At 35.5% G+C, this 27,830-nt stretch overlaps 1 protein-coding gene across 6 annotated transcripts in view; it reads right to left on the bottom strand.

Annotated features, from left to right (window-relative positions):
• Positions 1-27,830, bottom strand: part of TRRAP (transformation/transcription domain associated protein) — a 97,597-nt gene that overhangs the window by 33,910 nt on the left and 35,857 nt on the right. For all 6 annotated transcript variants that reach the window (XM_080556531.1, XM_080556530.1, XM_080556534.1 and 3 more), the window contains 26 exons: positions 27,352-27,420; positions 23,459-23,578; positions 22,977-23,096; positions 22,453-22,617; positions 21,946-22,127; positions 21,454-21,652; positions 20,919-21,047; positions 20,117-20,383; positions 19,334-19,540; positions 18,022-18,180; positions 17,804-17,938; positions 17,498-17,608; positions 16,097-16,243; positions 14,609-14,822; positions 13,804-13,929; positions 12,314-12,460; positions 11,114-11,316; positions 10,298-10,419; positions 9,214-9,427; positions 8,116-8,295; positions 7,611-7,757; positions 6,832-6,951; positions 6,246-6,533; positions 5,245-5,382; positions 4,755-4,867; positions 4,118-4,253 (listed from right to left, as the gene is read on the bottom strand). In XM_080556531.1, the coding sequence (XP_080412657.1) occupies positions 4,118-4,253; positions 4,755-4,867; positions 5,245-5,382; positions 6,246-6,533; positions 6,832-6,951; positions 7,611-7,757; positions 8,116-8,295; positions 9,214-9,427; positions 10,298-10,419; positions 11,114-11,316; positions 12,314-12,460; positions 13,804-13,929; positions 14,609-14,822; positions 16,097-16,243; positions 17,498-17,608; positions 17,804-17,938; positions 18,022-18,180; positions 19,334-19,540; positions 20,117-20,383; positions 20,919-21,047; positions 21,454-21,652; positions 21,946-22,127; positions 22,453-22,617; positions 22,977-23,096; positions 23,459-23,578; positions 27,352-27,420 (4,158 nt within the window). The remainder of the gene's footprint in view (positions 1-4,117; positions 4,254-4,754; positions 4,868-5,244; positions 5,383-6,245; positions 6,534-6,831; positions 6,952-7,610; positions 7,758-8,115; positions 8,296-9,213; positions 9,428-10,297; positions 10,420-11,113; positions 11,317-12,313; positions 12,461-13,803; positions 13,930-14,608; positions 14,823-16,096; positions 16,244-17,497; positions 17,609-17,803; positions 17,939-18,021; positions 18,181-19,333; positions 19,541-20,116; positions 20,384-20,918; positions 21,048-21,453; positions 21,653-21,945; positions 22,128-22,452; positions 22,618-22,976; positions 23,097-23,458; positions 23,579-27,351; positions 27,421-27,830) is intronic.

Raw genomic sequence — 27,830 nt, 5'->3', positions numbered from 1 at the left:
CTACAAGTATGGGAGAATTCAATTTCAAATGTTGCAGTGGTTGGACACCCTTAATTTAGGTTCTAATAAAAGACAACACTGCCTTTAATTAATTAAACAACTTTTTCAGTTTTCACAGTGTAGCCTTTAAAAGCAAAACATACGGACTGCATACACCTGCTTTGCCTTCTGACAACAGGCACTGTTATAGAAGAATAAACACTACATTGAAAAAAAAAAGTCTGATTTTGAAGAAAGGAAGAGAGACATACAATTCGACATATTTATCATGCAAGAATAAGTTGTCAGAATGAAGCATGCCATTAGGATATTTTGTATACAGAAACTTAATCCTGCTAGGTACCGGAATTAAAAGATGCTCAGCATTTTTCATGTTTTAACTTTTGCAAATATTATGAAAGTAGACAGCCAACTGACTATTTGACATGCAATATTTTTAACTGCTGGGTATTGGTTCAAAACTTAAACAGTAATGATGAAACAATAAAGCCCAATGAAGTGCAGGACTAATTCTCCTGGCTAAGTCTCTGCAACATGAAAAAACGCTGCCTAAGGCTCTGCCCAGAGCTTTGCCAGTAAAAATGTATTTTAAATATGCAATTTGCTCCCTTATTCCAAGCTCTGACATCTTTAGCAGAGTAATACCAGGAATGTCACAGTATATAGCTACACTGCAACAAAGATCAGCAAGTTCCTTTCTACTTGTGATTTAATGCAGTGTTCTCACCTTTCAGTAATTTGTTCTACTGTAATCAGTCCTACATCTGATTTACGTTTCTACATTAACTAATCAAAGACAAACAACTCTACTTACTATGAAAAGAAGGTGTATTTCCTTAAAATAATAGTTGTGGGTTTTTGTTTGTTTGTTTGTTTGTTGTTGTTGTTGTTGTTTAAGTTTTCAGTCTTCTATAAAACAGTGATTTGGCATACAAAGTTAAAAAAATAATAATAATCCCAAAAAAATCTACTGGCAACACCAATACCGAAGTCTGTTGCTTGTCCCAAGAAGCCCGAGATGGATGCACGGCCCTATACTTTATTGCAACCTCAGGAACCATAATCATGGGCTGATGCTCATGGGATGGTTCTTAAACCAGTCAGGAAAAAGATGCCTAAGAGAGGGTACAATGTGGAAGAATTCCTCAGAATTTGCTCTCAGATAGAAAAACATCTACCTATGTATTTTCTGTCGCATCTTCTCAGAAAATAGGGGTCATTCTATGCATGTTTACCTAGCCATTTAAACTTTATTAACAGGAAAAAAAAAAAAAAAGATATTACACTTGGAAAGAAAAGGATCTTGAAGATTTTGATCTTTTGATATGTTATCCTCTATATGCAGCGTGCCCCCTGCCTTCAAGCTCTCCTGTAACAGGCAGAACTTTATGGAGCGTTCATACGTCAGGCACACAGCACAGAACACACAGGCTCATGAGTGAAACCCAGGAAAGGACAAAGGAAAGGTTAAATGTTTTATAAATGCAAGTTGTTTAGCAAAATGAATCACAAGCAGAACGTAATAATGAACTTCATAATGAATCAGGAAGGTCAACAGCAGGAAAGCACAAACCATGTATTTTATCCATTACCAAAGGAGGAAGACAACTACTTCACCTGCTACACACAAGTTCCTTAGTTCCTAACAAAAGCTAGCTATGGTGCTAGTTTCTAAACGCTGTATAGCAGGCAGGGCACATCTCTGCTACTTCAGATGAAAACTATGCCCAGAGAGAGTGTGGCATCTCACTCCTTGGAGATAGTAAAACTCTACTAGAGAAGACAACCTGATCTACTTGTGCCTTCTCTGAACAGACCTCCAAAAGTCCCTTCCAACACAAATAACTCTAGGATTCAGTAAGCCTGACACTAAATTATAAAAATATAGCTATCAATGCATTAAACCTTTGAGGAAGCTTTGAAACATAAGAAAAATACAACTCATACTTTGATTCCACATAAGATGAAATAAGGAGAATATGGAATGTGGAAAAATCAAACAAGTAGTACTCTGCCATAAACGTGTATTTTAACAAATCTTCACAACATTACGATAATTACTTCTAGCACAAAACCTACCACAAATTGTCATGATCTGAGAGGAGAGAAAAATACTTGTTAGTTTCTTTTTTTTTTTTTGCTTCTTTTTTACTTTTGTTTTAAAGGGTGTAGAATTAAACAGCACCACAAAAGCCTGCTCTTTCTTACAAGTGGTCTGTATAATTGTTTTTGTTTGTTTGTTTGTTTGTTAAGACTTGCTTGTGTTCTGGTATATATCATACACCAAAAAATAGTTTGGTGAACCCATTTGAAAGTCAATTATCTAAAAGCTAAGTATGACCTTGTGTGTATGCATTACGATTCTATTTGTTTTATAAACCTATTTATGTGGATTCAAATTACTTTTCCCTCAGAAGTAACCCATCTCTTCCTGCAATCCTGGTCGTCTTCAAATCCAGTCCCCATCTCTGTCACTGCCCATCAGTTCAAACTGTCTCCTGCACTGCCAATCTCAACGATGCATGCTGCAATATTTAATTCAATGCCTCCTCCTCTCTGAGGGTTTTACCAAAGGAAATTACTTTCTTCATCTCTGTTCTATAGTCTATTTACCCAGTTTTTTCTTCATTAAAGTAACGATTAGCAGCATAATCTGCAGCGTACATCAGCCTTTCCAACCAATGGACACAAACTCAGATCTCATGTGTTGCTTTTTCAGGGATTTTTTTGCTCTTTTAAACGCCTAGCAACATTTTGCCATATCTAAAAGTCTGCATATTAATGATGCATACAGGTTGCATTGCTTCCATTTAAGTAACGCATGAATGTAAAGCTTCATTTGAAATTATGACCAGTTCCAGTTAAACCAGTTCAAGTTTTCTGTCTGATGCCTGGAAGCCACCTTCAAGTTCTTCACATGCAAAGTAATTTAACAGCATAGAGAAGGGGGAGAAAAAACAACCAACCAACTAAACAAAACCAAACCAAACCACACATCACTCTGTGGCATTGCAAAAATGCCCTTGCCATAAGTCTACAGACATAGAACTCCATGACTCCAGAAGACAGAACAATACAGTTCAGGCAAGAAAGGTAAAAAAGGGCAAACAATACTGCAAAGAGCAGCTTTGATAACGCACATAGCACTTAACTGAACACAGTGCTGATCCTAACGCACAGATTCACACAATCTGCTGCACGTACATTTAACGAACTATGGCTACAGTTGGATCTCTGAAAAATGATTTGAAAGATGTTCAAGAAAAAGGCAAGAGACAGGCAGGAGCCACACGTGTATATTCTGAAATCTCTTAACAAGGATTTTGAAATAGCTTTACAAATATTCCTTAGATAACACTAAGGTATTACATGTAAACCAAATTTAGTTGACAACTCCCTGACTCTCACATTTTTCACACATCATAATCTCCCCTCAAATGCAGTGCAGATGAACAGAGTAAACTGTGTTTAGCAGTTTTATATTTGGACAGTGGAAGTTAAGAACACTTCAGCTTTGCCTTTCAGGTGCTTAAGCAAACAAAAACAGAGGCAATGTTTTTTTTGTTTTGTTTTGTTTTTTATTATTCCCTTTTAGACCTGGAAACAGTTACATTGTCTACAGACAACGAGCCAATGACTGAAGTATTTTCTTATTTTATCCCTTTCATAAAAGGAACGCTTGTTCCCATAAAGGCATAAGATGTAAAAATGTCCCTCTCATCCCCCATAAACCTTTGAGTTCAGTTTTATCTAATACCATATACTTGCAAGGGTCCCATCCTATGTTTCTCCATATATCACTGCCAGCACACACTTCGGTGGCAAGCATTTGTAGCTTTTTAATAACTCAGCACTATGCACCAAATCTTTCATCTGCCCCAACTAAATTTCTTACATTGTACAGCTTTATAAAGAGAGAAAAAAAGAATCAAGTTCGTCTTATGAAATGACATGCCTCAATTGCCAAAACACCCAGCTGTGTGCTGGTACATCAGAGAAAACTTCTGACGATGAGTTTACTGTTTCTGTGAAATGAGCTGTAATACTGCCTTGTTAGAAATGTTATCAGTAAAACGAACAAAGAAACTAAACACTAGCATAAAAAGCCCTCACTCACCTGCACCAGAGCTTCCTTCATGGCTGTCCAGTTTGAAACCCGCCATGCACATTCCAATACTAGGTAAGGATTGATGTGTCCTTTTGACTGGCCGTATTCTGTCAAAGGTTCCCACTGATTCAGTTCTTTTGAGCAACTACGAAAATTGCAACCATCGTAAATTTATTTACCAACAACAAAAATTCAAAAGAAGTGACTACTAATGCTTTGTATTAGAATATTATCAGTATATTTGTTTGTTTATTTTTTGTTTGCAAGCACTGCAAATACCTTATCCAGTTGGAAGGATATCTGTTATTTTATTAATTTACTACCAATTACAATACAGAAATCTGTGAACAGGGTGAAACTGCATTTTCTGTCTCCCAGAACAACCATTTTAAATGGAAAAAACAAATTTTAGTTCCAATCTGTTTGCACCGATAACAAATTACAATTTTAAAAGTCTTCAGACATATCAGTTCTGAGGGTCTGTTAAGGAAGTAAAAAAGTAGCTTTTTTATTCCCTTAAGTTTTCCCTGTATCTTAAAAGTCCTGAGCTAAGCTTTTTCTAGGAACTAATATTTTAAACCAGCAGGGTATTCTACTTCTATTGCAGGGCAGCAATACTTCTTCTACAGCAGCTTTAGAGTCTTACCGAATCCAATGATCTTCCCAGAGCTGATACTCGGGGAAGATAGAAGGAGAAGCATTGTTCCGTTCATGTTCTTTTTTAGCCTTTTCCATTGCTTTTTCATAAGTTTCTTGTGCCTGAATAAAATTCATACTGGTTTACTTTTCCATCTGTTATATACACATTAACTGAACAGTTGCTTTAAGTAATATATATATTCTAAGTTTTAAATAAAAAACAAACAATGAGGTGTGTTAACTCATTTCTGAAATAGACATTACTTGGTAGCTTTACAAATGTGATAAAAAGCTGACGAACATACTCAAGAAGTCTTACCTTATCTAGGTATTACATGGCCTTAAAGTATTATGTTAGCCAGAAGAGAAGCTGTTGTAGCACTTTCTAGTTTAGAAGACTGAAGTCTTCTAAATTACTGCTCAGAATATTTTCTTGCTGACCAGCATATTCATCCCAACAGTAAAATCTCAGATTATTTCCCGTATCAAGAGCATACCTGTTCAAAAAAGCCATGTTGTTCATAGGCAATAGCTGTTGCTGTCTCTGGGAATTTACAGCGTTTCTGCCATAGCCCAGCCCACATATCCTCTTCTTGTAACAAAGAGTAGAGCTCAGCAAGGGAATCCAGTATTTCCTAGAACATTAAGAGCAGTGTTTCTCTGCAATCCATCACTACAAAGCATAGTAGTTAGCAAAACCACATCTTCTATACTGAAGCAAGTTGAGAAAGTCATGAAAATAAAGATTTGTTCATGCCTCTTTTTAAAATTCTAGATGGTAAGACATTAATAATGACCAAGTACTGAGAAGAACAACACAGCAGTACATGAGAAAAAAAAAAAAAAAAACAAAACCACACACCTATGAACGTACAAACGTGTATCGATTCGATTCTTGTTTGGCTTCCTTAAAATATCAGATCAATTCATAGAAAAAAATTGTTTAACAAACCAACAACTCACCCTTTAACATAGAAATAATCTATAATATTTATCTTCCTCAACTACTCACAAACACTACCTGACAGACTACTAAACACAACAGTATCTGTTTACAGAGAACTCAATTTTGCTTAGCAAATAATTCCTTAAGGTCATACAACAACAACTATAATTTGTTAGGGAAAGCACACTCTCCTTTGAGGGAGACAGAGGCAGTATACGCTCCTACATTAGATTTAAAATAAAGGGCAGAAATGGTTTGATCTAATTTTACAGTGCTGAAGAGAATTAGGTTGAAAAGCAGATAGGAAAGAGAGATCAAGAGAGAAAAACATAAAAGTACCAATGCCATGTGAAAGAAAGGCAGGAGAAATAGGTAAGATGCAAAGTAGTCAATATTGCAAGTGACTATTCACGAACATACAAGGTCAGGAATTCCATCACTGAATTAAAAATGGACACTCCTTCAACAAGCTTCTAAAGCTATTGTACTACACTGTTGCCATGTTTTAATCTCCACATTTTATAACCTTTTTCAATTAATATAACACCTTACCTGTTGAGGAGGAGTTATACTTTCCTGCTCATAAAATTCTGTTGTCTGTTTAGGCTTAATTTGTAGGCTCAGTCCTTTTTCAAAGGCTTGATGTTCCAGCATCAGCGTAGAACGAAACCAGAGATTGTGAGTTTTCCCTAAGTATTTCAGGACACAAGGTCTGATGGGAATGGGAGGAACACACTGTGACATTGCTTCCACAAAGCAATTCAGTGCACTTGGCTGGCAATCTCGCTGTACTTGATGGCTACCACTGCACAAGAAAGGGCTTATTTCACCTGCCAGAGCCTGGAACGAAAACATAAGGATAGACAAATCTGAATGAAGAGCTAACTATTACAAAATTTGGATTCAAAAGCTGGTTAATACAGTGTGTGTCTGGGAACAAACGTTTGATAAATGTAGTTCTTAGTAAACTGAAGGGCCCTGTTTCTTTCAAAACATGTACTGATGCAGATGTACAGCATTAACTAGTCACAAAAGATGGCAAACTTCTCAAAGCAAGTGAACAAGTCATTTAGCACAAATACATTTTCCTGAAATGCCAGTCATTTACAGAGGAATTCATTAAAAGAGAGATTCTCACATGCTGCTGTCTGTCAGACAAGATCTTCCACAGTCGTGAAAAAAGCTGGATCCAAGTCTTCTCTGCTAATGGTGTAGAAATATGACATAACTGAACAAAGGCACTCAGCAATGCTCCAGTCTAGAAACAAAAAGAAAGATCTATGTAACATGGGAAAAATACAATACTACTGAAAAACAGTTCAGTTATACAGCTGTTTAAGCAGTAATGTAAATGCCTTTTCCAAACAACATATCAAAAATGTTTTCTTTATCAATGAAAACTACCGTAAAATGAATTTAATGCTGTTTTCATGTTGATCAAGACTCTTATTCATTACTGTAACTGGTTTCAAAAAAAAAAAAAAAAAAAAGGAAGAAAGTTGATGACTTTGGTAATAGAAATGATCGAGTTAATTGGCTAGACCTATTACTACTACAAAAATTATTTCAAAATAGCTTTCAGTTAAAATTACCTTCTTATTAATTATTTTAATACAAGATGTGATAGACTTTTTTTTGAGCTCTGTCTCTGCCACCACAATTTTCTTAACAGTTAAAATGAACTTACAGGTGGAAGAGGAAGAAATTTAACTGCGTAAGATTGATACAGTAACAAGCAGCAATTAAGTAAACACTTAAGATTTTTTTACACTACACAAATAAGAAATTAAATCAGATTTGAAGGGTTGTCTATACAAAAAACATAAGCTAAAAAAATAAATGATAAATTATGTCAGGTCAGGTTGAAGATTTCAGTATTAAAATTATTTGTCAGGAAATTAATAACCAAGTACCAACCTTCACTTCTCGAAGAGAGTCAAGAAATTTGTCATGTCGGTTGGTCAACATGTGCAGCTGATTGCCAATGTCCTTCTCAGAAAGTTCTTTAGTTTTAGGTGTGCTGGTTTGATCTCCCGGAGCCAATTCAATGTCAATTTCAACATCCTATACAGAAATAACGATTCAAAGCATGCAGGTATTTTCTAAGTACTTTTTTTTCCCCCTATACAAATACAAAATATTCCTTCTGATCAAACTATTTTAGGTCTCACTATTTCTATTAGTTCTTTGTGTTCAGAAGTAGGATTGCTAGTGTACTGTACTAAAGAAAGGGCTAAATGAATGAATGCAAGTTCTGAAAAAGCCATGCACAGTTAAAATACAACACATTACACACAAGGTATACAGAACAAACTCTGCACATCATCTTCAAGGCACGTTCTCCAAATTTATTTAATGAGAAACCAAGAAGAGATGCTTTCATCAAAAACGTTATTTTTCTACTGTGCTTTCTGCAAGTTACCTCTTCTTTGGATTCACTGTTTTCCCTTTCCCGAGGCTCTTGTTTGACATGGGTTACCATAGCAAATGCCGCCCTGTCATGACTGTCAGCAAGGTTGATAACGTTGGTGATGGAGGGCAGCATAGCACCCTGACAACTGGTCCCAATCGTAGTGTTTTTCTCACACACTGCCAACAGGAGCTAAGGCATTTAAAAAAAAGCAAAGAGAACTTTTAAATAGACATTTTACTGAAGCATTTCGGAGAAACTATGCCTATGGTTTCATATTTATCAACAAGATAAGAGTGGCAATAATGTGTCTAAGGCATATTTGTCACCTTTATTCAGTAAATATAATACATTTTCATCTTAATTTGATCACATTGTCAGTATTTTGAAGTCCATGACTATACTTTCGAGACTGCCTTTCAAGTCACTCCTGAAAATGCAGAAGGAATAGGACTCTTCTGTGCCTAAACTCTGTATTTTCTACTTTATAATATACATATTTAATGCCCTCAATCAGTTAATGTACACAGAAAATCCATGCTGTTTCTCATCTCTCTGGAAGGAGCTCTAAACCTTAAGAGGTCAAAGTTATCCCCGTCTAAATTCTTGTTTTAGTCACTCTAAATTCTTGTTTTAATATGCAGATTTTAAAAACAAAAAACAAACAAACAAAAAGTTTGGTCCCATTTTATTTTATATAAACCAACCAAAAATGCAATTGCATTTCAAGGCAATCCCACCTGAAATCTGTCATACCTTTAGTGCATACACTCTACCCTTGAAAGTTTTCTTGAAATCATCTACAGTAACAACTCTTCTATTTTTCCAAATCACCATCACTTATAAGAGATGGGTTTTCTTAAGAAGTATCAACATGACTATTAAGCTTTTCCCAAAGAAAACAGATTTTAAAGATTAAAGCTGCTTTCCAAGAATCAGCTTTTTCATGTCTCTGACGTATCTGAGGTAACGCACTTGGTATTAACCTTTGATATAGATAATACATATTACAAGGCATACGTAACATAACCCCTTTAAACCCAACCAAGAAAAATGCGGAACATATTTCTAGAATTATAATTGTATTTCTGATACAAATAATTTCCCTACCTCAATGCACTGTTTTATCCAAAAGTGATTTCCCATTGCTTCCCAGTTTTGAGAACATGTCACATAAAGCAGACGCTCATAAACACGACGTTTCATAGAGTTGTCAAAGACCTCAAAAAATTTAGCTCGTATCAGGGGCTGGGCACAACGCAGACCCGAAAGAAATGCTGGCTCAAGTTTAGCAGTAAGTTCACTACCAGAAAGATTCTCATCCCTAAAATGAATAAAGATAAAATTACATAGATATTAGAAAAAGAAGCCTTCTAGTTTTTTCAGATAAAATACCAAAATCAAAGGAGTTTATGTTCTGTGGAAGCCTACATGGTGTGGCACGCCTCCAGGTGTGCCAGACTGAGTGAAACAGCAAAGAAAATAATGCTGCTTGATAGAAAAAAAAATGCCCTGGAGATACCATAAAAAACTCTTTCAGGATAAAATCCTGATTGTCTTAATTGTGAAACAGTATCAATTGTCCACGTCTGTATCCCTGTTTGAAATGCCCAATAACATTCATTGGCAAAAACTTCTGACCACCACGTTCACACCAGTGCTTGGCACAGTTAGCCAGCAAACAGAACGGCAGCAAACAATAGCTGAAAATAATGTGATCATTAGCATGAAATAAAACACCTGACTTTTTTTGGGGGGAATAAGGTAACTGTTTTAATTATTTTAACCCAATACAAAACCTGACAGTTTAGGTAGTAAAAAAATTATTCTGAAATAATATTTTAAAGTATATTTCCAAGAAAAATAATCTTTATACTCTATGGAGGTAAAAGGAGAGACATATCTTAGTTTTCACCACAGTATTTGATATACAACCATCTATGAGGATGCCCTAGTACCTTGGGAAAGACCATGTTTGGGCAGATCCAAAAAGAAAATCTTTTAAAGCACTTTCCATTATAAAATTGCCTTTAGTAAATATGTATTGTGGTTTAAGTGAAACGAATCAATTCTGCATCTTAGAAAGAAGTCCCTTAACTCAAACCTAAAGAGATTGATGGCATGTTATAAAGGTCATATATGGTACAAATTATGAACCAATAAGCTGCAATAAATGATTAATTGCTATAATTACCTATAGACATAGTTAACAAGGTCTAAGAACTGGGCATTTAATTCAAGGTCTTCTGGAAAACGCTTTTCAATGTAAGTCATCATTTTCACTAGTAAAATGGACTTCTCTCGGAGAGTAGGTGTCTGTGTTAAAAGAAGACATGATTAATTTTGTCAATTCATCTTAAAACATGCAGAGAACTGGCATATTCAAAGTACGTCTCAGCTACCATTTTTATCACTCTTTCACTCCTAAAGTATTGAAAAATAGTTTGGTAGAAGGTCATGGTTCTTAAAAAGAAAACACAAGCATTTGCCCTTCTAATATAAACTACAGAATTTTAGAATAATAGCTAAATACAGATTTAAGTGTTTAAATGGTTACAAATATCCAATGTATATTTTTAAAAGTGTAAGTTTAATATATAAAGCACTAGATTGTCAAGCGTTCAACTCTAACTTTGATACAAAATACGGTAAACTGAGGAGGTCACAAAACATTACACGAATAACATGATTTAAGCCAGCAGTAGTCACCTTCCTCCTGAAGAAACTGTCTATCCAAGTTAACAGAAGACTTATTTTAAACCTTTACTTTAAAAGAAGTTCTAGGCAAAACAGCTTTTGAGATCAAAAAATGAATATGTCTATAAAATGCTAAGCATCTTTAACTCATTACTGTCACATGGGATGCAAAATATTCAAAACCTTATAAAGGACATATAAACGTATATAACAGATCCTTACAATCCTCACTGTAAATACCTGATGAATTATAGCGATAGCTTGTATTTATTCAGTATTTGAGCATAGTCATGGTTTTATCTTCCCACTTTACCTGATTAGCTGCCATTGGGGAATTGTTTTTCACCCACTCTTCCACTATTTTTACCACTGCACGAAGAATTTTCGCATCGGTAGACTTCTCAATGAGAGATGTCAGAATAGCTTGTATAAAATTTTTCCTCATTTCCATGCTCATCACAGCCAGGCGCGTTTTCACAAGATCCAGGCTTAGCATTACCAGTTCACTGGTACCTGCTATGGATACAAAAACGGATGAAAATTGTGTATGCATGTACAAAATGCATAGCAAAGAAATTTTCAAGATAAGCTGCTGGAAGTTTAAAAGTAGCAACAACAAAATCTGTTACCCGGAAATAAAGTCCTGGATATTGAAATAACATTTTCAGAATTACTACTTTCCATTCCTAAACAGAGTCCTTCCAAAACAAACAAACAAACAAAAAAAAACAAGTCAGAATACAAAAGACAAGCCTGTGAAGTTTTATCTCAGTCAAGTAGTTTTGGTAAAAAGGGTATTACAGAATTCCAATACTGAAAAATTGCAACTAAGCTTGCAAAAGAAATACACGATGCAACATACCTAATCAGTTGTTACTTTCCTGACTCACCTATCTGTCAAGTTTAATAATTTTCTAATTGTTTCCCATTGTTAGTAAAATTTACAATGTTCTAGTCTACCTAATAAATATGGTCTGGAAACGTAACAGCATCATTTCTTTCAAACTATTTTCTTCAGTAGCTTATTCATTCATAAATTAGTGTTCTTTAGTAGGTATGTAAGAATATCTGAATTTTTCAATGACTCATGACCTAATTCATTTGATGATAGACAGAATTGTACAGGCTGGAAAAGAAGCTCTTTTAAGATAAAAACAAAGACATCCGTTCCAACAAGTTAATTTCACAAGCAGTAGCTCCACTGCTTGTCAGCTCCTCTCCCCTGAATACTATAAACTCTTGAAAATTTTCAGTATTTCTATATATATACACACACTGTAGCTCAATAAATATTCACCAACTATTCACTAAAATGTATGTATTACATTGGTAATATGAACTAAAAGTGCATTTTTATCCTTCAGTACTTCAGCAATATTTCTAACTAATACTGAAGTTATTTTCAATATGCACAAAACTCTGCAAAAGCATTTGAATCCCTTTAGGATTAAGAGATTTTAATACTTTACACATCTTTTAGTCATTAACATCATTAGACTATATAATGAAATACCTGTATTTGCTTCCGCTGTTCCTGCTGTAGCCTGTGGGTTTAAGTGTTCCCTGACCATCTTCTGCAGAGATCGCATAAAAACTGAAATCAACCTGTCAATATAGCTGGGGTTGTTACTGCACGCAGATTTCAGAATCATTAAAGTACCTATTGATAAAAAAAACAGTTACAGAAGTAAAACTGTCATTGAACATAATATGAATAATATAGAGGTTTTCAGTGTGGATGTGCTCTTTCTCATAGAAGAACATGGGAAATGTTCTAGCTCTATTTCATACTGTCATGAAAAAAGTATGGGACTACCCAAGTTATAACGACTACGTTGAAAAAGTTTTTAGTATAAGAACAGCTACTTTCGGCACACTTAAGGAATGCATGATGCCTACAGGACCAAAGCCCCTACAAATTACATAGCTGTTAACAATTCCTATCATAATACAAGATAATTCACATTCTGGCAAACCAATCAGTTTAAGCAGTATCTACCCTTTAAAATGCTTAATTCTTTGAAGAAACAAACAAACAAAAAAGTAAAATCTACAGCTCCTCCTTTCCTTACCATAATAAATTCAACAAAAGCCTACAACAACATTTACACAAGTGTGCTTTGTGCATCAAATGGCTGCTTTGAAAAGTTTCATTTCTTTACTTGCTCAAATATGCATAAAAAATTTGACATACAAAAATAAGCCTCTTAAACACAGAATTAAAAAGATCTGCAACCCTCGAAGGTTAGATTGTAGTATTTCTTTTAAATGAGCTCTGGACAAATTGTAAAAAGCATCTTTCTGAGTTAGTTTGTTGTAAAACACATCCTAACACCTGACAAATAGGCAATTCCCAAAGCGAAATTACAACTACCTACACATATTGCAGAGTAGAATAGTGAAGGACATTTGCCAATTCAATCCAGAAAGTTTTCCAGAATTGTGCAATTTCAGGTCTGTATTACCAACACAAACAGTTCTATGCCAGACCAAATTATTCCAATACATCTCTGTCATTGTCATGTGCGGCTGAGCTTTCTACGAGTTACACAAGTATGAATAACAAGGAAAGACAACCATTTTGGCCTTCAGGCCAAATATAGAATAGTATAGAATAAAAATTCAGACTGCTCACTCAAGAAAAAATAGTATTTTTGGAATTCCTTATTTAGTGAAAATTCAAGATCTCCAAAAAATATATCTTTCTACACTATTCAAATCAGCTGATAAATAACACTTTAAGACCAACTGAAAAAGTAAAAGGTAGTAACATGTAAGCATGTTTACACATATTACTTGAAATGCTATGAACACCCCAGCCCTTTTCTGCATAGCTGACAAACATTCCAAGCTCATTTCTTGTGCTAGATCTAACTGCTTCCAACAGCTTCTTCCTGATTATCAGATTTCCATTTCCTTATGGAAAGTAAAAGCCAATGGCAGAAAATCATACTAATTAACAGATAAACCTACATACTTCTGCTAGAGATATGGGAAACTTACCAAAGAGCTGAGAAGGGTTAGCATTAGTGGCTTTCTCATAATTAGTAAGTCCTTCATAAATAACCTTGCCAACCGCAGCATAAAGGCACTCCAGCTCTTCATACTTCGAAGCTACACTTGAGGTACCTGCAAAGTTTACAGAGTTATTCTATTTTTTGGTAAACTTAGACACAAAACAGGCAAGAAACAGTTACGCTGTGAACATACAGTCACCTATACCATCACCAGAACCTTATCTTGCTAATAAACCAAGACAACACAAACAGGTCCCTCACTTATATAACCTTTTCATTATACAACCAATACCTCTTCTACAACAGTGTGCCACTACTTCTAAGCAATTCATTTGGACGAGAAGTCTTAGATCACTGAGGTTTTTCTAAAAAGAGTCTAGAAAAATTATTTTGTTTTAGGATAAAACATATTACCTGATCCTTTTTTATACTCTGTCTCCCTTCATTGTTTTAGCATAATAGCAAAGCTTAACTACCAAAAATTTTACTTTTGAAGCTGAAGAATTGCAATTGCAAAAACGCATTAGGATTTATAGCATGCATTTCTTGAACCAATGTTATGACAGCCGCAGGTTATTAAGTTTTTATGTCAATGGATAATGACATATTCCACGATTACTTTTTTCAGCTTTTTTTTTTTTTAAAGAGGTTGAAAGTTCAAACTAAACTAGACCATTAAATGCAGAAATCGTAAAACAATTTTAGCACACTGCAGAGTGTCTTTGCCCCACCCGTAATCATTTGAGTTATGCCGCAATAAGGGATAAAAGGAGGAAGAAAATACCACATACTTGGTTCTGTAGGGAAAATACCCATTAAGCGAGAAAGCAAACTGTGGACTGCTCTCAAAACCTTGGTGTTTCCACAAGTCATACAAGCTGCTACACCTCGTTGCAGGGGTTTGAAGCTACTAAGGACAGCAGGGGGCTGCAGTACAGTTAGCAGGAAACTTAAGACCTCTAAGCCAGTGCAAATGTTGGCAAAGTTGGCTTGATTAGGTTGTTCCTAAAGAGAACACATACAAAGAGGCAATGAGCGGGGGAAAACGTACAAGTATTAAACAGATTAGCAATGCTTCATGTCAGTCTTTTCGGATAAGTCATCCGATATGGAACTCTAAAATACAAGGCACTGTAAAATCTTTAACCATAAAAATGTTACTCAAGCATTTACAAATATGTTCCTTATAATGCTTTTTGTGGTCCTCAGCTTTGAAAGCTGCTTGAAGCCTTGCTGGTTGGAAACACTTTCAAGAGGGGATTATGTTTTACCTCCTTGTCAACATCCTCCTTCTTAAATAATTCCTTTACAGTTCTGATGCCAAATTTCATGAAACCCATTGAAATGCAGTCTAAGAAATCAGAGTGTGTGCACACATACACACACACAAAAAAAAACGACCAACAGGTTTCTCTGACACACTCATGGCTACAACCTCATCTCTATCGTATATTCATTGCTCACTAGCCTTGACTTCTCTGCAGTCTTCCCATTCCAAATCAAGGCCCTGCCTTCTCTTGGCCTTGATGTTTTTGTTAATTCATCTGTACCTCCACACTCTGACCATCTCCACTCTGCTTCCTCATTCCTCTTCGGAAGGGAAGCAGCCTCCTGCTCTTCTGTATTACCTGGGCTTCTGCGAAGACCACAGTAAGAATTCCAGCTTCTGATACACAAATTCAGATTCTTGAAGGTTCAGAAGCCACAAAAAAAATTGCTCAGTCACACAACCATAGACAGATAGGCCCTGGACAGATGGCACCTTCAGAGAATTGAGTTATTAAACAAACGTCCTCTTGACAAACACAAACAGGTTTTCAGAACCTGCTTTTTTAATTAACTTTATCAACAGCAACCCAGGACACTAGAATTTATTTAACTTATTAAATAATAAAATGACTACAGGCATTCAACCCCCAAACACCAAATGTTCACATTCAGATGTCTATTCTCAATCGCTGACTTTATCCTACTCCATAATACAGTCACAAATTACCAGTAGAAAGATATATGGCAATTTAGCTCCAAATCTTCCAAGAAACAATGATGAATGAAATTAGTAATTAAAGAGATAAAGATTTATTTCCAATTAACAATGACGCTACACTATAAAAATAAATTTACAAATCAAAGTTGAAATCATAAGAAACGAGTGCTCAGAATACATAATCATCAAAAAATATTTCAGTGTGTACCCTTAAACATCTGGTTTCAAAAGTATTCAATCAGCATACGTGCTAGTCAATCCTAAAGCCCTACAGAACTAGAATGTTACCTACCACTGTCATTAGAAGCTTATCAAACCATTGCAGTTTCAGTTCTGATTTTGGCCACATGTCTGGTCGTAAAGCCGTTTTCAGAAGGTTGACACAGCGACGAGACAGCAATTCCCCAGGAGATCCAGCAGTGTTTGAGTTGTCATTTACCTAGCAATTAATCAGAGTTAACACAATGACAACTTTTTGCAACCAACTCATTAATTTATTATGCGTTCCAAGCAAGCATGTAATTTCTTACTTCTGAAATGGATGAGCTCAAGTAGTTTTATCAGTGGTGTCACAAAGTATTTTACTGCATATAAAGCTCACAACTAAGAGCAAACATCAGAACTCATGTGTAGACTGCTACCTACTTACCTGAAATCACCCATCAAAAGTATATATATATAAGAAAGTTTAATCTGATGGATTACAACTACAACTACAACTGTGAACATGTTCAATATTGGTTAATCTTTTCTATTTGGAGGGTATCCATGTATCCACAAAAATACAAAGCTTTTTACTAAATCATCCTTTACACCTTAAGAGCATGTCTTTTCTGTGCAATGGACTGTGCTTCATAAAATCCCATGCCATACAGTTTTTTAGCTTTGAGCTATACCCAGCTAGTTTTTCCCCTTTTAGAAAAGCTAATTCTTAACAAAATTTGACAAAAAAATTTTACATACTACATGAAAAGTAATTCCATGTAGTTGATCATGAAAATACAATCAAAATTGTTATCCTTAGATACATGATTGACGTAGTCCTTCCCTATTATACTCTTCAAATATACTCAGATCTTGGGTAAAATAAGCTTGCCATTAAATCTGGTCAATAGAACAAGCATACTTTGTAGAATCAGGCAAGTACATAAACAAATTAAGAAGAAATACTTCTGTGAACTTTTTGAAGTCTTTGGCCGGCTCCAGCCAAATTCTACTAAAGTTTATTTCAAGCATGTCACTTCCAATATAGCACTTACTTGAAAAGAGAGAGTAAAGAACAAACAAAATGCTAGAATTGATCAGCAGCACAGTTAAATGGAGACTCTTTCAATTGCAAAATCTGGCTTGCAATTGTTCACATTTAAATTTGATTTTCCAACTGTATGCAACCTGCGTCAAGCTGTAAATATAAAATACCACAAAAGAAGCTAAAGCATACCTCTCACATGAATAATATACAGAATTTGTGAAATGAAAAATATGCAAATGATGGTTACCAAATTAAATTCTTTCCTCAAAATATTTTATTTTGTGCAGTTTTGTTTTAAAATTTCTAACCTTTCAGCAACAGAAAGCAAGTATACAAGCACTGGAATAATCCAAGCATACAAGTACCATTATGAAAAGAGATTTTCATGGTTTTAACTACGCATGCTACATCAGTATTTGCATATCAGAATAAACACACTACCTGGCAAGCAATTCTAATCAAGAAATTCACGACTGTATCTGTATGCTGCTTATCAATTGGCTTGGAAAGAAGCGCATCAGCTCCTGGCAAGGACTGGCTACGTCCAAATACCTGTATGGATATAAAACAGAAAAAACAAAAACAACATCATAAGAAGGCAAACAACAAGCAGAATTTAATTAAAAGATTTTCTAAAAGTATAGCCTTTAATTCAGGGACGTTCACGTTAGCTGGGAAAACTAAATTGCTTAGGCAGTGCAGGTTAGAACTTCTGAGTCTCTGAACAAAATCTGATTTTTTTCTTACAGCGCTTATTGCTCCAGTAGCTGTCCTGAATCGTTTTACTTCTTGGCCAGAATCAACAGACAATCCTCTTTTAACAGCAGATGAGGTAGAACTTGCTCCTTCTCCTCCTGCACTTGGATCCATATCTGAATCTGGCTGAAATATCAGCAATATGCATGTTAAAAAAGCATTTAACAGTATAACAGTTCAATCTTTACCAGTTTATTTAGAATTCCTACCTGCTGGTCTTTAATTCTTTGCAATTCCCATTTAATAACTACTTCAGCAAGATCCACAGCTAATTTTCTTTGCTCTATCGTAACGCTGGGAGTGAAGCCCAGTCTCTGCATGGCACTAACCATATGCTGAACCAAGTGATGTCTGACTGGATAATAAACCTGAAAAGATAGTTTCACACACACATTAGCCAATAACCAATCAAAGACGGTGTTAAGATAAAGTTAAAACAGAACGGTAAAACAGTCTTTAATCCCAAAATTTCCCTAAATCCATACTATGTTCAGATTTCACTATCAGGAAAAGTAACCACTGCTTTCAAAATAAAATTTTGGCTACAATTTTCAGTATTGACTACTGATTTAAGGTACCCAAATGAAGGTGTTCTTTTGGAGATCTGTGATTTCCATGTGTCCGTCCCCTCCTCCCCCCCAAGGACAAGTGGTTCCAGTGTTTTGCCAATCCTTTTAGATAGCTAAAATTTGCATTTGAACACACTCAAATATTTTTTTCCAAAAGTACAGAGCCATCAATTCCTAAAACATAAGTTATAAGTTACATTTTGAGTTCCAACTTCAATCACTATAAACAAATAGAAATTTAACAGAATGGTAGACTCAGAGTCATAATTATAATTAGCAGAGAAAACAAACAACATAAGCTTAGGGAAATGATACTGGAACAATACAATATTCTACTTTTAGCAACCAGAATAACAATAAAGCCTATTCTTCCACTACTAAAGGAACAGTCTTGCATCCAAATTTAAACAAGTAAAATAGGATCTTTCTAAACTAAACTAAGCACTCCAATTTTCAAGAAACGATATACACATTACTTGCCTCACCCAGAAGCAACCCAGACAAAAAACAAACAAACAACAACAACAAAAAAAACCACACATCTATCAGCTGTTCTGTATTGGAACAATACACTGAAAGCTTCACTACTGACCTAAGGTCAGGTATATCTTTTGCTTAAACTAAATTGACATTTCAAATACTTGTACTCCATGGGGAGCATGTTTGGCAGCTTATAATGCTATACCAAGAAAGCTTTTACAAATAGCAGAGATACGAAAGATGGTTTAGCAAAAAAAAGAAAGCACAAAGAACAGAATCAAAAGTGAAAACACTTTGAATTTGCTATATAATGTCAATAGTTGTTTTCAGTTTTAAATAAATACCTACACAGACAGCTGATGACTTCTGAAATTAAGACATTAATTTGGATTACTTTATTTTGTAATCAAGTTGTAGTTTATTTCCTTAGTATCTACAATACAGTAACTACCAGAATAACTGGTACAAGTACCTTGAAGTGTTGTACTATCAAGTGCAAAATATGTACTAGTTGGGGAACTGTGTGACCCTCTTCCACAATGATTTTTCTCGTCCAGTGAGTCAGCATCTGGTGTCCATCCTCCATGCGGGCAGGCACAGCCGGAGTCAGAATAGCCATTGCTTGCCTGACAATAGCTCGGGCTTCCATTGCATGAGCTTTCAGGAGACTATGAAAAACCTAGAAGTCAAGGTTTCTGGTTAACATTAATATTATATATATTTAAAAAAACATGTAGTGTATAAAATCTGCAACATACATTTTCTAATCAACTTTTTTTTTCTAGAGGCCAATAGTTCAATATATGGTGGTACTTCATTAAGCATATACTTCTATATCCTTTGCATTCCTTTTTTTTTCTCCCTCTCCATTGTCCAACTTGAAGTTATCCTTTGATCCCCACATACCATCTCAGCTGAAATTTGTCTCATTCAGATGAAGAAACATTACTGATTTTGTTAATTCAACCAAGAGGATTTTTCGTTATACTCTTTAGCCACTCTTTTTTTCCCACTTATATTCAAACTTCTTTCTATACTTTGCCATCTCCAAATAAATTTGTATTAATATTTGGCATCTGTACTTGCTTATGGAGGATGAATTTAATTGCTTTGTGTATACTAAGTATCCAAAACTACCGTGACAACTGTAGGTGGCAACCCCCTACCCCAACTCTGCATTATATTAAAAAAGAAAGCACACTACAGAACTTATCAACATACCTTACGGGTATGAATACTAGCACTGAGTCCATACCTGCAGAACTATCTTCTTATGTATAGCAAATTTTGCAATGATGTGTGCCAAAAGCAAATGTCCACTGTATTTGCATGCTGGGTCCACACATGCTTTGGACAGGAGACATGGCCAAGCAAATGTCATCAGGCGTCGTAGTTTGCTGTTCCGGTTTTTGTTATTGTCATGAATGTGATGTGGAGCATGCTCAACCAGAAGCGTGGCAAACTGCAAGAGATATATCCTGAGAGAATCCAGCATATCAGCCTGTTTTTCTGGATCAAGTACCTAGTTCCAGGAACAATGAAAAAAGAAAAGAATGTGTGAGAAAATACTTTAACTATAAAAGAAAAGTCCTATTTTTTGCTTCTTGAATGTTTGCTTTTTGTTTAAGAAAATAATTAAATACTTAAAAAATAATTAAACACTTTTTAAATTGAGTTTACGAAATAGAAAACAGCTTCCTAAGATGAGAACTTCTTAACAGTCCCTTTGATTTGTACTGGTTCAATGAAACCAAAGTAAATTACAGAGATGCTGATGGTCAATCACAGTAAATTTTGCTTATGAAAAGACTGGGATTACAGCCACTTAAAGCCCATTTCTAAAAAAAGACATTCAAATTCTAAAGAATCACAAAAACTGAAAATTGTAGTCCAATCCTATTGATGATTGAAGGACCTCGCAACAGTTAAAAGTTATGACGTGACTTAACTTACCACAACACTTACAAATAGCCCAACAGTCAAATTGGGATTGAAAAGCCAAATGAGAGAAACAACTTATTATTTTAATTTTCAAACACTAATGTAAACAGTATTACCTTTGTGATAAAAACACTAGTGATGCTTTCCGGATTATCTCCTTCTGGGTTTGGGGGTCCCAACAGCTGTTCGCCTTCTCCCTTTTCAAAGCTGTACAAGAAAGCAGGATTCAGGATGTGTTGCAGCACCTACAGAACATCAGCACAAAACAGTTACACTCAAATCCTGGACTCTTCTAGCAGCAGTCACCATTCAAGTATTCATATGCAAACCTCCATGTTAGAGACATTTTGTTACAAATGGAAGCTATAAATAATACCTTAATAAACAGATGCACACATTTTTTTCCTCCTTTCCCTCTTTCAAGGGCAAGGATTCTTAGAAAGCATAAACTAAAATAGTCAGCACTGAAAGCAAGATAAATTGCTGTCCCTGTTTATTATCACTCTTCTTCAGGTATGATATTTTCAAGTAAATGGCTCTGCCAATTATCAAACTCGTTGACATTTAAATGAGTGAGTTTTGTTGCCCTAGTTCCCAAGAAGAAAATTAAATCTAAATACCAGACTACTTTGATTTAATTGCTTTAGTTACCTTGGCTTTGAGCTCATCTCCAAAGTTTGGGTCATTGAAGTCCACAAACCGGAAGAACAAAGCCCGTTTTTGGGGAATACTATAGTTTTTAGGAATCTCTTCTTCCATGTACTCCTTTAAGAAAGTCATATTGCAGAGAAAACGACCCGTAAAAGCCCGAAGCAACTGGAAGAGCAGTTCTATATCACCATAATTCCTTCTGTAAAAACAGAAAAGAAAAAGCTTCTTCAGGAAAAAAAAACAAACAACAAACTACCAAACTACTATTTTGATGACTTGAAGAAACTAATACTGGTTTTAAATGAGCAGAGAGACAAGAACAGGTAGTACCTGAGGTCTGGTTTTAGAGCTAAAAGCAGTACTATGAAATACATTAAACTTTCTCTTCATTAACTACTAACTAATTTTAGTATCCCTATTTGTATTCATAATATTTTCAAATTTTATTAAATAAATATATACAAGCCATAGAAAATAAATGTTTTTACGTACTTGCAGTAATTCAACAAGCAATATGCTAATAGCTTAGGTTCTTTCCAATTTGTTGCAGCCATGTTCTCCTTACGATGTCTCTCCTGAAAAGCTTCACTCACCCATACACGTTTCAGCTGATTCACCAAGGAATGCTGATTTGCTAACCAACATTCATCATTCTTAACAATAATACTTATGATCTGTCAAAACCAAAACACGACAAATGCACAGTCAATATGCAACAGATCTGTCAGTGGAAACAATGATATGAAAAGCACTTCTTTCAGGTCGATTAAGGGTTCTAAAATAATCCAAAGTCAAACAAAAAGTAGTTTAGATCAACTTTTAAAGGGCTGTTTTGTTTTTATTTTTGTTTTTTAAAAGAAAGTTTTCCTTGCCATGTTTCTCTCTCGTACCATGCTTCGTTAAAGAAAACTATAGTTCATTTGAAAGACTGTACAGAAGAGGCCTTTTGCTAAAGAGATTTTAACTATCCAATGAAGACCAACAAGAATAAATGAATACCTTGATAGCCTGAAACTGAAGATCAAGACGCAATGTGGTAGTGCTTGGAGAACCAGGTCTAACAGCTGCTTGGGTACCAACAGGCAACAGAAGAGTGATAAATCGATTTGGATTAGCTGCCAGTACATCTCGTAGAGGTTTGGCATCTCTGTGTTTTAAGAAACTCTGAAAAAAAAGGAAGAAATAATTTTAATAATGACCTTTAAAAGGAAAAATATCAAGAGGATACATCAGGATACCTCTAGTTTTTATATTCATCACTGAAGTTACAGAGGTTACATTTTATTTATTCATGTATATCAAAAAAGGCAATACAACTTCAGCGATAACGCATAAAATTAATAGCTCCGGACCAACAAATGTAAAACAGAGAACAGGCACCTTGCAGTTAGAATAAGGCCATGCTTAATGACTATAAGGTCATATAGACAAAAAAAATACATGTAAAAGATCACAAACGTGATGAACCAAAAGTGTTTGAAGATGAGTTTTTTTTTCCCCTCTCCTCTGCCCCTACCACTTACCATAAACATTCTGCTCCACTGTGGATCATTTAAAGTGGCTTCCATCATGAACAGCTCTACAGTCTGGGATGGATGACGTGTCAAAAATTTTATCAGAGGTTCCCTGAATGGACTGCCAGCCTGCAAGATTCAAAATGCTTAAATTAAAAGTGCAGAGTGCAGACTGTTTTTATTTGTCTACTAATTTACTAGCACCCAGAGAGAAATCAAAAAAAAAAAAAAAAAAGCAGCACTTGTTTTGGCATTTATGCAGATACAAAACATTCAGAACTTTCACGATTAAGATTTACCGACAATATCAAAACTTTCTTTTAAGACGAGAGAGTAAGATGAACATTAACACCTCCTAAGAGGACTGGAAAGCATTTTCTAAAAAACAAATATTTATATCACACACACTCACACAAATATGTGGAAAATTCATGGCATATTTACAAATAATATACAGCAAAAATATCAGCAACGTTAACTTTCACTTTTACCTCAATCAACATCGCTCGTTCTGTTTTCATCACAACTTCCAGCAGAGGTTTAACCAATGTCTGAGGGGCAGCTGGGATAAGATGAAATAGATTTATAATTGCTGAACAAATCTTCATTTCCTACAGGTAAAAAGAAACACGATTAAATTAGTATTACCAGCTACATAGATTACCGTAGTATCATACATCCTACCATTTTTTCCTCTCTACATCAGCAGAGCCAGAAAGTGTTAACATACACAATATCTACTTACCACAATATATGGAATAAAATTCTCTTATGGAACTTCGCCCTTCTCACTTGCAATATCATGGTTTTATTTTATTTTATTTGTCAGAAAAGTGGTGTTTTACAGACAAGAACTAAACTCTGTGTAATGATAACCGTGATGGGGGAGTTGCAGAGCGCTCACTGCTGCACTACACCAAGTAGCTCATGCATCAAAAAGCCAGACCTTCCTTTCTAAACAATTTCTCACGTACAACCCACAACCCCAGACTAGACATGAAGAACAAGACAGACAGCTTTCTCCCAGCACTGCTCAGTACATCTTGCAAACAGCTGGCCACTCTGGAGCAGAGTCAGCTCTCTTCCCCAATACATATTCTCCCCCTAGATAATAAATTCTCTGAAGTCCAAAATAATATGAGGCTTTTGTTTCATTGTGCAATTTAAATGTGAACTACATTTCAGTTAATGAGATGGTGCATTTTCTTCAGTAATGAAAGGCAAGAGAAAAAAAAATCCACCCGTATCCCTCTAAAACTCATTTCTAGTAAGCAGTATGCAACAAAATAGGTACCACACGCATTGCATTTCCTCAACTGAATTTACAAAATATTAGGCCCCCCCCACTTTAACATGTTCTGCCTAGACCAAACCCCCAAGACTACTCCCATGGATTGAAGCATAAACACATATAGAAGACTTATGCCTTCATAGAAGCTGAAAATCCTACTTTTCCTAGTAAAAAACACGTTTTACATCCTGAACAGCAACTGTATAAAAATGATTCTGCCACAGACAAACATAAGACAATTCACAGCACTGCACTCAAAGGCACAATGCACTCTGCCCAAAATACAACAATAAAACTAACAGCACAGTAAAGAATAAAAGTAAATCAAAAATAAAACATGAAAAACAAAACACAACAACAAAGAACTTCCTGGTGCCTCCACTGAGTTTCTCACCTCTACCCCTTCCGCGGCAGGCTGAACCAAAACAGAAGTCACAGCATGAAAAGAAAGAGCCCACAAAAATATCAAATAAACGAACAAACCAGCATATGCTATTCTTCAGGCTGCAGTCAGAAACTGAATTCAGTAGGGTTATTTTCTCACCTCAAACTGAAAGCATGGAGACAAATGAACCTCTCAGACACTCTGAATTGCTCTCCTAAGAATTAGGATGAAAAGCATCCTTTTTTCTACTTGTATATTGTTTATACATAGCTTCTCAAGTATGTTTAACAAATAAAAAGATATTAGAGAGGATTAAGTTAGGGGAAACAATCTTTTAGCATCTTCAAAGACAAATTTGTCCAGCATCGATCATGAAACAACTGTCAATATTTGAACTACCAAGCTACACTCCTACTAACAGCTGTAACGCAGAATTCCCACCTGTTCATGTCCCACCATTCCCTGTTCACGAGAGGGAGAGTCTGAGGCAACTACCTACTCAAATTTCATTTGAGGAGGCAGGGAAGAATGGAAGAAGGAATTTAAATGAAAGATTTCAATCATCAGGCCAATAACTTAGATCCTCATCTCTACTTAAGATGTTATGCCCTGATTTGTTCACTTATGTAAACAGGCAAGGCACAATTCAGGAACACAGCAGGACTGTCACAATACCATTTAGGTGAATGAAGAACTTACTTGTTCTGGCAACAACTGCAAATCGTTACAACAGTTGTTAATTATTATGCCATTCTAACTGAGATGGCTAAAGTTTTTACATTATCTAGAAATTTCATTTACATATGCAGACTCATTTCTTAGACATTTTGGACATAGACCATTCCATTAAGAGGCCTTGCTGACTAGCCACTACGTGCAGCATGCTCATAACAACACCAGCATCACCACCAAATGGCACCTTCATTACGTGCTGCTGGAAGAGAGATGAAAATTCTTTAGGTCAAAGAAATTATTGTAATACTGTTGTGTCATTTCAGCTACCAAACAAAAGGGTTTCCTGATCACCATTCTCCACTGTGTGTACCATCTCCTAGCTCTAATCACTCAACCCAAACGATGCGACCCACTTCAGGAGCTTTTATGTATCGCATCGCAGATTTTGGAATCTCAGTACAGCCTCAATATGGCAAGTGAAAGGCCAGCTACAACTAACTAACCGCTGGTTTTACCATCCGAGTTTTTCCACGTTTAGAAGATACAATACAGCAGCAGTACCCTATACATACGGACATGTGAGCACAGACTGCCAGATCATTGGTATAAAGATCACACTGTCTGTGACTGCCTTCAGTTTCTTACAGTTTCTACTCTTAAGGAAGCTTTAGAGCAACAACTGGGAAAAAAGTAGCATTGCAATCAACTTTGCAATCATACAGTTCTATCTGAAAGCATTTTCATAGTCTTCTCCCTCAAGACTTGAGGGTTTGTGTTCCTCAGGTTTCTGATGTGCACCTCCCCCCAACACACATTTTAAGCCAACACTTAATAAAAATTTTTTTTAATCACGTTTAGGAGACTAAACGCACAACTACACAGAAAACGAACAAAAAACATTACATGCAAAAGAATTCACCATTAAACGTTATTTAGTGATAAGTAAAAACTGTTTTACAGGTGCCGCACTGTGATTTGAAAGACTATTGCTACATGAAGCTCTGCAGGACACCTGTAATCACCATGTTTGTGTAAAAATCAATCCTAAAAGAAGAATATGAAGGCCTTAGAACTACTCTGACCCGAGTAAAACATTAGCGATTAACTGAAAAATGTGCAGTTTCTAAATTTAAGCAACAAATTCTACTCCATTAGAGGACCTCTAGGTCAGATATAAAGTAAAGACTGAATTCAGATTTAAAAGCTCTCTTTGCACTCACAGGAAGAGCAATGAAAAAACACTAAACCAATTCCACGTTGAGGGAAATAAAAAGCCAATCTATTTTCATTCTAATTTGAGAAACAAAGATATTAATACAACTCCGCCCAATTTTTCAATAGTTGCAATAATACATCTCAACATTTATATTAAATTATTAATAAGGTCTTGATATAATTAAAGGACTTCTGGTAACCTACATGAAACCACTCTGAAGCAGGAATTCCTTAAAGTGCAGTATTGCTGAAGAACACACTGAGTTGTCATTAAGTTGACAGCGGCTTAATGCAATTTCCCATTTACAGGAGAATTATCTGTCTCACAGTTCAACATTGAGACCGCTGACTTGGGTGGATGAGAGATTTTGATGTGATCTCAACTGGTAAACACTGAATTTGTTTTTCACAAATTGTAAGTAAAGTTAACTGGGATATTATTATTCCGCAAAATTTTCAAAAGACTGTTATGAACATCAAACATTAGTGAAAAGAGAGGGATAATGCTGCTGAGCTCATCATCTACAACAGTGAAAAAAATTCTAAGCAGAAAGTACTGAAAAAAGAAGTCAGTGAGCTGTTCCCACACCAACCAGTACAGAATAGGCTCCACAGCTAACTGTTCCCAGCAGGTAGAAAGCTCTGCTTACTAAAATTTGTAACAGCTATTCAATATATGTAAGTTCATTAACTTGTAACAAAACATCAGTTTGCAATCAGTTATGGCAGCATTTACAAGCGAGTGAGTTCTGCAATTCCTAAACATTAGTATTATTTATTTCTTCTGTCTTCCCACATAAAAGCATTCATTAACTTACATTTCCATCACTCCTCTGTCCACCTTTGTGTGTAATAACTACAACTTCCATCCATTTACGCAGGTGTTGCTATCAAAAAAAGACAATTAATATTATTCTTCTAATTATACCATTCCATTTTAGCAAGTGACAGCATATACTTCAAGAAAAGAGAGGCAGAAATGATTGTTTGAGGGAAACAAAGGGAAAAATGATTAGTTACTTTTGTTCCCTCAGATTGAAAAGTTAATTTACTATTTAAAACCATACAGTTTACAACTTCAAATACTTTCAACTCCTTCCAAACTGAAAAGGTAGGAATATCACCTAAAAAAAAGCTGTCATTAATCTATATGCGATTAGAAGACTGAGTTTTGGGTGTGAAACGTACAGGCATCTTTCTCACATCAAGACCATGGCACTCTCCTGCTAGGAGAGTGCAATAGGGGACTGCTAAAGATTTTTATTGGAATATACCTAGGAACGTTCTTTTTTAGTTT

The sequence above is a fragment of the Anser brachyrhynchus genome (assembly GCF_964034855.1).
Source record: "Anser brachyrhynchus genome assembly, chromosome: 15".
In the NCBI taxonomy this organism is placed as follows: domain Eukaryota; kingdom Metazoa; phylum Chordata; class Aves; order Anseriformes; family Anatidae; genus Anser; species Anser brachyrhynchus.
This window is presented reverse-complemented; position numbering and strand designations above follow the sequence as displayed.